The sequence below is a fragment of the Octopus bimaculoides genome, chromosome 7, assembly GCF_001194135.2.
Source record: "Octopus bimaculoides isolate UCB-OBI-ISO-001 chromosome 7, ASM119413v2, whole genome shotgun sequence".
NCBI classification, from domain to species: Eukaryota; Metazoa; Mollusca; class Cephalopoda; order Octopoda; family Octopodidae; genus Octopus; species Octopus bimaculoides.
The window spans coordinates 8,608,695-8,619,082 of NC_068987.1; the positions used below are offsets into that span (position 1 = coordinate 8,608,695).

Consider the following 10,388-nt stretch of genomic DNA (forward strand, 5'->3'; position numbering starts at 1 on the left):
TGTGTGTGTGTGTGTGTGTGTGTGTGTGTGTGTGTGTGTGTGTGTGTGTGTGTGTGTGTAAAATATACACAAACATGCATACAATCATTCATTTATGCTAGGATGCTTTCAATCTTAAGAGTGTTGGCAAGAAATAATAAATGTGCTAGTTTTCTTTGCATGGAATAAAATATTAGCAATTTGCAGCTTCTCTATACAACATAGTAGTAGTCAACATAATAATCATTGTATAACACAACTTAGTAATAGTATTATAAAACTATGTGTATTATTCCAACCAGATATCACTAAATATTGTAGAGTGTTTTTATCTCGCAATATGGTAAGGGGTTGAAACTATAAGAAATAAACAACCAACAGATACATTAGGATATATATATATATATATATATATATGCAAGTGTGTATGTATATACAATACTATGTGTGTATATACACACACATATATGCAATGCAGGTATCTATGAATGAATATATATTGTGTACATACATGTATATTATGTATGTGCATGTTTCACTATATATCTATATATATATATACATGATATATATATATATATAAACATACACACATGTTAACAAACAACACTAAGTGTATTTTAAAAGATTTCAATGTTTGTAAAAAATAATATCACCAAATGTTAATAATAATAATAATAATAAAGTAAAAATGAGATAAATTTCATAATATATAATATATCACTAAACACTATGTATAACAGAGAAATGTGACCCAAAATAGCTAAATAAGAAAGAAGAAAATAGAAGGTTTACTAAGAGGAAAATACAAATTAGATGAAAAAAAAAAGAAAAAGGAAGGAAGAAAAATCTTTTGGAAAATAAAAATAAAATTCAAACTTTTAGAGTAGAAGATATAAATCCAGTGAAAATTTACAGATATTTAGATCAGGAAAGTAGAAAAAATAAATAAATAAAAGGAAAAAAATGGAGAAAAGAATGTTTCCCTTCGACCATAACAAAAAAACGAATAAATAAAAAAAAACTTTAAGAAAACACAAACAAACAAACAGAGAACTGAGAGAGTGTAAAAATAAATTTGAGAAAGAAAACATGCTTCTAGATATCATCAAAAGAAGAATATATATACTCAGCAGTTAAAATGCATTTGGAAAAAGGAAGAAAAAATGTCAGAGCTTTCAATAGATGAAATGTTTCCTATTTGTTCGAAAAAATTTTAGTTAATATAAACAGGAAAAGAAAAAAAAAAAATCTGTACTATTTATTGATTGAAGCAAATACACAGGCATTGTAAACTTACGGCAGGTAGAAAGAAGTCTAAAGCAACATGGCCATCACCACCAACATTAGGTATTGGAGAATTTACTAATCAGTCAAGAATTCTGTCCAAGTTACCTTCCAAAGTACACTACTGTGACTGGGCTACAGATACAATTTTACCACCGTGGGACTGCATCTGTGGTCAAGTTGCAGAAGTACAGTGAAACTTCCCAAAGCATTCTATAGAATTATCCCAAAGCATTCTGTAGGATTAGAATGCCAAACAGAAGAAAAGTCTACATGGTATATAGAAGAGAAAAAAAAATTAAAGAAAAAAAACCCCATCTTTCTTTTATTTAAAAGCTTTAAATTTATAGACACATGCATGACTGTGTGGTTAAGAAGCTTGCTTGGCACCCATGTGGTTTTGGGTTCAGTCTCACTTTGCAGCACCTTGGGTGTCTTGTCTTAGAGCTCTGGGCCAACTAACACTTTGAGAGTGAATTTGGTGGATGGCAACTGTGTGAAATCCTACTATGTATGTATATATGTGTATGTGCGTATATATGTATATAGGTGTGTATGTGTGTGTGTGTGCGTACGGTCCTTCCCCACCATTGGCAACTCATGTTGATTTGTTTATGTCCCTGTATCTTAGTGATTGCTAAACCCTTCAAGACAATGTCCCAGCTTGGCCACAGTACAATGACCGTAACAAGTAAAAGACAAAAGATATACAAGTACACACACATTGGTTACTAAGTCCATGCAAGTGGTATGACTGACACAAGCAGTTTTACTTGCTAATTTGATTTTGATAACTGACAATTCTTTAATTCAGTTTTTGTACCTATCTTCATCTATGGTCATGAATGATGAGTAATGACAAAAAGGGATTGACTATTGAGGATAGCGGATACATGTGGTTGAAATGGGATTCCTCAGAAGAGTCTCTGGGGTAATACGCTACTTGAGAAGGTGTATAGCTCAGTGAGTCTCTCCAAGCCAAACCGATACTTCTCTGCAATGAGCGGTCACAGCTCCTACAGATGTGATTAGAACACAAGAAAGGATAGCAAGATAGATTCCTCAAGCCAAGCCAATCAGCAAAAGACCTAGACCAAGAATGAGATGGCTGGATAATAGATAACCTTAGTCCAAGATGGTCACGCTTGGGAACGGAGGAGGTGCCTGAAGACTCTACTCCCACAACCTTCTCAAGAATAGATGGTGGAGAAAATGAATAGATGGATAACATACAAGATTTTATAATTAGGTACATGTGTCACCTCACTTGAGAAACAACATGGTACACTAATATATAAAGATCTCACTCCGACTGTAACATACCTCAACAATTGTCTGATGTTAATACTCTGAATTCTCTGCCTCTTTTTGAGTTCTAAGCTGTGTGAAGTACATGTACTTACATTGATATTTAGATTAAGTAGAAGTGAATCTAGATACTGATATTAATTTACACGAGCTTCAAGTTTTCCTCTGGATTATCATTGAAGTGAATATGAGACATCGAGTATTTTATCATAACAGGATTTACTGGGATATATTAAACCCCAATAAATATATTACATGATCAACTTTCCTGTAGATTAGTTTGGTTTGGAAAGTTTCAAAACAACTTAGTTTTTATTAAAAGGTAGATGCTATTGCAGCTATTCCTGTCATCCCATCTGATACCACATTTTGCATGTACATGGCTCGTAATAAACATTAACTGGCTGATGCCAGTACTGCCTGACTGGCCTTCGTGCCGGTGGCACGTAAAAGCACCCACTACACTCTCTGAGTGGTTGGCGATAGAAAGGGCATCCAACTTTAGAAACTCTGCCAAATCAGATTGGAGCCTGGTGCAGCCATCTGGTTCTCCAGTCCTCAGTCAAATCGTCCAACCCATGCTAACATGGAAGGCGGACGTTAAACGATGATGATGATGATCACCATCATCATCATCAAAATAGAAGGAAGAGTACAAATTTATTATTGATTTCCATAGTCAATACAGAATGTACAGGCTGTAGTATAAGATATTGCCTCTCGTCTTTAAGATAAAGTCTGTGGGGTTCAACACCTACATAACTAACTCTCTGCACTTCATTCTCATATTTTCTCTGACTCTCTAATTAATGTCACAGGTAAAAAATCTTTACTAAAACTCAGAGTAACAACATTTTGTAGAGATCTAACTTGGTATTTTAGCACCACACTGTGACACCATCTGATGTCATCAAAAAATATAATAAATATGAAGGCTTTGTGCACATGCATGCACACACACACACAATGTATAATACGCATGCACATGTATACATGTGGTCATCAATTCATGGTATAGCTTGTTTGTAGACTATGATTGCTATGAACTTCATTGAAAATAATTCCATCCATCATGATTCTGATATGCAGTTTTGTGTGTGTGTGTGTATATATATATATATATATATATATATATAGTGTACTGTTTTGTGATGGTAAGATCAACAAAAAAAAGTATTCCATCTGGTGAGAGATAAATATTATTTAATAAACACAATATATGTTTTTTTATGTGCTACTATTAGTTTCATGTGCTGAGAACAGGTCAAACAGTGTTTTTAACATAATCATCAGACACTGCCCACATGGCATAATGAACTATGTCATATGGGCAATGTCTGATGATTGTGTTGGGACATAAGATGTGTTAAAAACACTGTTTGGCATGTTCTCAGTACATGAAACTAATATTAGCACATATAAACATATATTGTGTTTATTAAATAACACACACACGGATTTTAAGTATTATCTTGCTTTGCGCTAATTATAAAAACTGAAGCAGTATATTTCATGCAGATCATTATTATTATTATTATTACTATACGTAACATCGTTATCAAAATTTGAAATTAAATTACATGCCATTATTTTATAACATTGCAACTAAGCAATATTTTCCTCTTTTTTTTTAAAAAAAAAAAAAAGAAAATTAATTTAAACAATGAATGAGAACAAAATCTCAGATTAATCCTAATTAACATAAACATTTTCTTTTTTTTTATGCTCAGCCTTTGCACAATTATTAGTTAAGCATAGAAAAAAATATATATTATATAGTGCTTACTAAGTTTAGCTCAAAAACATGCAAACCAATCAGATTCAAATCTTTTTGTTAGTGAGTTCCCTATTTTTAACGAATAACTGCTTCTTGTTCATCAACATCTCTCCCACCACCACCACCATTACCTTCCACTCCCCTTATCACTATCTGTTCCCATTGTACCAGACTTCTCCAAAACTAGATCCTTCTGGAACACCACCGACCCTTCCCACTTATCTTTGCTGAATCAAGAAGGGATATGCTATGTGGCTGCTTGACTTACCATAAATAACAGCTAAATCTCCTTTGAATCATTCCCTCACCAAACAATACATTGGATGCACATGACCGAAATACCTTTTAATCGTAGATCTTTTTGGTCAAAGTTGACCAAGGGCTAAAAGTATCTATACTCAATCTCAATCCTTAAAATAAGAAGACAAATGATGTACATTCCATTGGTCAAAAACAAAATTGTTTTTCATTCATATCATCATCATTTTAACATCTATTTTCTAAGTTGGCATGGGTCAGATGGAAACCTATTTCCAACCCATGTCCAACCCATGCTGACATGGGTTGGATGGTTTAACAGGAATTAGCAAGTCAGAAGACTGCACCAAGCCCTGCTGTCTGCTTTGGTATGATTTCTACAGCTGGATGCTTTTCCTAATGCCATCTACTTTACAGAGTATGGGGTGCGTTTTATATGGCACCAACTGCAGTGAGGTCACCAAGCAAGACAAGACCCCTTAACTGAGGTGGGTAGTATTGAGGAGGGACAGGAAAAAAGGAGTCTTGCATTAGAGGGGAAACCTGGCAAGCTCAGGTGGGGAGAGAGAGAGAGAAAGGAGGGAGAGAGAAAGAAAGGAGAAAAGATGGTGAAGATGAGATGGGTAGTGGAGGCTGTTTACCCAAGTTACAGGGAGGTGTGTATACTGAAATAGACCAGGAATTGGAGAAAGTGAATGGGTGGGTGGGTTCACAAGATTGCGAAAAGTGAGCGGTAGATAAAGGGGAGGGGGATGTAATGAGTGGGCACGTGTAGAGGGAGGGGATATTAGGAGGACATTTGATAGTCTTTTGAAGTTTGTGTGTACCCAACAGGCCAATCCAAAATAATAAAGCTGCATACAAAATGTGTGCAGTGAAATAAAGCTTTGAACCTTTTAAAACTCGATTTACAGACAGACTGTGTGGTAAGAAGTTTGCTTTCCAACTGAATATTTCTGGGTTCAGTCTCACTGTGTTGAACTTTGGGAAAGTGCCTTCTACTATAGCTTTAGGCAAACTTAAACCTTCTGAATGAATGTGATAAATTGAAAATGAAGGGAGTCTGTTGTGTGTGTGTGTGTGTCCCTTATTCCATGATCAGATGACAGATGTAAAATAATTGTCACTGTCGTATATTTGGTGTCATTCATTTCTAATATTCTGCATGAACATGTCCAACCCTGGGGAAATATTATCTTGCTTGGCACCAGAAGGGCTTCTGGCAACAGAAAATCTGTCTCAATAAGCTTTGACCCATGAAAGCATGAAAAAAAAATGAGACATAAAAAGGGTGATGATGATGATGAACTGATTGTTAGTAGTAGTAACATTTATCAATCCATCATGTATATTTTCTGTGTAGCTTTGTTGATTTATTTTCTTCTAATAAGCAATTACAAGGTCTTCAAAATTTCTTTTTCAGACACCAACTCGGTATCAAGCAGTGAAAGTAAGTTCTCTTTTCTCCACAGAAGGAATATGAAGCTTGTTAAAAAGAGATTTGACAAGTAGGAAACAGGAACACGTCTCCAGCAACAGTCAAAAGCAAAGACAGAACTATGCACAGCTTGAAATACAATCTATATTTGGGGTAGCAGTGCAGACATTCCTAATATGGAGCAGCATCTAGAAATATCTATTCACAGATAAAGTACGCAACTTCCTATTTACACCGTCATATCCCAGTGTAAACTGAGACAGCTCAGTTTAATAAGTTTCTGATATTTTGGCTTCATCTATAATTTGAACAGACATTAATCGGCAGTTACCTAATATAGATGATCAACAGAGAGTTCTCTAGTTCTCTTCACATCATTTCCTTTGAGCGAGAAAGTTCCTATCAACAATTACCATTCTCATTTATATTATCAATACTTTTTACTTTTACCTCATTTGTTCTTCTCTAGAGCGTTTAATATTTTAGATCAGAACTAGCTTTTAGTTTTTTTTTTTGTTGTTTTTTTTTCTAACTTATATACTTAGCAAGCTATTCTCATGTTTCATTCTTTACAGAGCTAGAAGCCTCCCACCACTGCTTTTTTTCTCTCTTTTTTTTTTGCTGTTCTTCCTCGCTAATCTCAATAAGAAATATCATTGATGTCAGTGGATAGGTGTTACTTGACATCTATATATATACATTTTTAAGAACCATATTATTTCTACACACACTCACATATCAGATGTATTCTTCAATAATTACTTAAAAGAAACAAGCAAAAAAAAAAAAAAGATTATGAATACTAATAAGAAATCAAAGCGAGGAACTCGGTAAAAATAAATAAATACATAATAAGAAACATTCTTTGACCTATTTTTGTCTCCTCTCCCACATATGTATGAAACTCTTCTGCACTTTAGTATAAATTAAATTTCATGTATATGTTGAATGTTGGAAAAAACAAAACAAAAAGGTTTCAAGCGCTAACTATATAGTTTCCATACTTCAACATATAGGAAATACTTCCTGTTCCTCTATTCTCCCCAGTTATAAAACCTTCCCACACTATCATTATAATATCAAACATATTCATCACAGAACATCCCTACTTTACTGACCCAAGTGAATCCCAATAAGCTACTAGTATCGCTCTTCCTCTCTGGATGCATTATTGTATTACAATAGCTAAATGAATAACAGACATTGAATTTATGAATATTTCCTTGTGCTGGTAAATTAAACCCCAAAAATGTATTGGAGGATATGCAGACAAATTTTGGAGATTATAACATTTTATGGGAGGTAAAATTATTAAATTTGAGTAATTTAAAGCAGTAACATGAACAAAGCAAATTATTAATATGTAAAATATTTTCACATCAATTAAACTTTAAAATAATTAAAAAGCTCATCATTTGTTAATTATAAAGTAAACTTTTTTCTTTTGTTTTTAGTTTTTCCTTTGTAATTTGAATTAGCTAAAAAGTATATGATTGAGAGATTTTACTTGATGTTTTAGCATCTAAGTTATTTGAAAAATAAGTGAACATTTTTACTAATATTTAATTAAAGAATAAATAAAATTAACAAAGTACTATAATTAAAGTTGTAAATACATTTGCTGCTAATTATAGCAAGACTTATTAATTACATCTTCATTTCAATAAATAAGTAAATTACATCCAGTTAATTAATTACTTTACATTTAACTTGCAACATGACATGTTGCACCAAGCTGCGAAAAAGCAAGGTTTCTACATTTTTGGATAACTTGAGTGTAAGTTAGAGTTATAAAAATGGATTATATCATTAAGAATACATCATCATTAAGACCTGAGCAAAAATCAAAAAGATTGATTGCCAAAAGATGGAAAAAAAATTCTTTCTAAATCTCTACTGTATTTGTGTGCTGCTTTTCTATTTCGTTAATCTTAACTGAAATAGGTATTATTTCAATCAGTTTGGTGCTGAAACAGGTATAGTGCCAATCAGCTGAGATCATGCAATTTAAAAAAAATCTCTTCAATAAATAACGTATAAAAACCTTCCCTACATCTGTGGAAATTCTGTAGTGTAGAAGAGAGAGTCTTGTACACACAGAGCTGGTTTTTTTGTTTTTTTATGATAAAAATACACATTTCCAAGAAAATGGTAAAAAGGAACAAATAATTAGGAAGGATGTTAAGAAATAAAACTGAGGCATGCTCGGTTATCATCAGCAAACGAAATGGCGCTGCCAATATGGCCACATGATGCAGTTAGGCAAACCAAGGGCAGGCAGAGGCATGACTTGAGGCTTTTTCACCTAAATTGGGTGCTGAACAGCTTCTTTTACCCGTTTTCATACGCAATAAAGTTTTGCCAAGGGTAGGGAATACTCTTAATTTCCCCTTTTCTTCATCTTTATGACGATCTTTAGGTAACGTACCATATCCGTAGGGGTTATCTTTTTTCTTCGTTATTGGTGGTGTCTGTATGAAAAAGAAAAAAACATATATGAATTAGTGGAGGGAAATATGGAATACACTAAAAATACTGTTTGCTTTTTAACTAGGTACAAAATCCAATTTTATAATTAACTGATTCATAACAAAGTCAAATTATCAGAAGATATTTCATCGATTCTAACGAGCTGAAAAACAAAACTGGTCCTGGCAGATTTGAAAGTCCCACAGCAAACATCAAAAAATAGCTAATTGGCTTTTAATCATTTTTGCCAGAGTCTACGACTTTTATTAGTATGATACATGGCCTGATCCTGTGCCACATAGCACAGTATGGTATGTAACTCAATGAAGACATGATATATCTGGAGAAATGGTTAATGATATAATTCTAATAACATTTTTCAAATTGTATCAAGTAAACTTTTGCTTTTATTCTTTTTACACAATGCATAGACCAAACAAATGTCACAAATTTAAAATAATAATAATAATAATAACAATGCTAATCTCTGAAAAGCTGCCACTGCTCAGAATTATTTACAATTATAGTTTTTATATAAATTAACTTAATACTACATATTAAAGCCATTATGTTTCTCAGACCTAATTAAAATACTTATTATTGCTAAAGGTTAAAACTAGGAAAATCTATTTGCTATATATTAATATTTTGATTTTAAAACATTTAATTCATAATTCTTGGTCCAACAAAATATATTTTGCTTCGCCTATGGCTCTTCTAAGTGACTGAACTTAGCTTCTTTCAACTTGTCAATCCTTGGAATATTTTGGTTTTATTAAATTTTATGTAAATTATCTTCTTGCAAGTAAAAGAAATGTGTCTTTTCCAATTATAAATGTTTAGACATCCAGCCACATTACAAATAAAGCCATTGTACTATCAGTACTAATCTAACTTAAGGGCATTATGTTACTATAAAATAATGCTAAATATGTTAAAGCAGTCAAGCTTAACAGTTTTGTTGCCAAACAGTTTTAATTTGTAAATAATTCCCCATGTTGGTGATAAACAAAGTTATATACATCATAACATTCACATCGTTATAGAAGCATTAAGTGGTATATTTAATTAAATAAATTAAAATTGTGATATCTGTTAATATTTAAAGTGATTCAAATTAATGATTTGATAATGAAACTTGTAAAAAGTTTTAGCTTTTACTTGGATATAAACCATGAAAATCAATTCACTTTGTATTAAAATTTTTGTTTTATTTATTTTATGTAAAATATCTTCTTAAAAGAGGAAAAAAGGATATAGTTAAGCTATATTAAACACAATCAGGAGATCAATCACTAGCTACATTTTATGAGCAACTAAATCATGGAAGAGCCATTCTAGCCATTTGATAACACACAAAGCTGTTAAACTTATCCTATCCTTACCCTCTGTATTTTCTTCTCAGTTACTCTCGCTTTATGATAATAGTTTCAAATTTTGCCACAAGGGCAGTAAGTCTGAGGGAGGGGATGAGTCAATTAGATCGACCCCAGTGTTCAACTGGTACTTATTTTATCGACCTCGAAAAGATGAAAGGCAAAGTCGACCTCAGCAGAATTTGCACTCAGAATGGAGCGATGGGCGAACTACCACTAAGCATTTTCATCATCATCATCATCATCGTTTAACGTCTGCTTTCCATGCTAGCATGGGTTGGACGATTTGACTGAGGACTGGTGAAACCGGATGGCAACACCAGGCTCCAGTCTGATTTGGCAGAGTTTCTACAGCTGGATGCCCTTCCTAACGCCAACCACTCAGAGAGTGTAGTGGGTGCTTTTACGTGTCACCCGCACGAAAACGGCCACGCTCGAAATGGTGTCCTTTATGTGCCACCCGCACAAGCCAGTCCAGGGGCACTGGCAACGATCT

The 10,388-nt window shown here is 33.3% G+C and overlaps 1 protein-coding gene across 12 annotated transcripts in view; it reads right to left on the reverse strand.

Moving 5' to 3' along the window:
* LOC106877289 (liprin-beta-1) overlaps positions 1–10,388 on the reverse strand; it is a 370,011-nt gene that overhangs the window by 28,511 nt on the left and 331,112 nt on the right. For 9 of the 12 annotated variants that reach the window (XM_052969202.1, XM_052969201.1, XM_052969204.1 and 6 more), the window contains one exon: positions 8,353–8,518. In XM_052969202.1, the coding sequence (XP_052825162.1) occupies positions 8,353–8,518 (166 nt within the window). The remainder of the gene's footprint in view (positions 1–8,352; positions 8,519–10,388) is intronic. The other 3 variants (XM_052969206.1, XM_052969207.1, XM_052969208.1) reach the window with 1 other exon arrangement.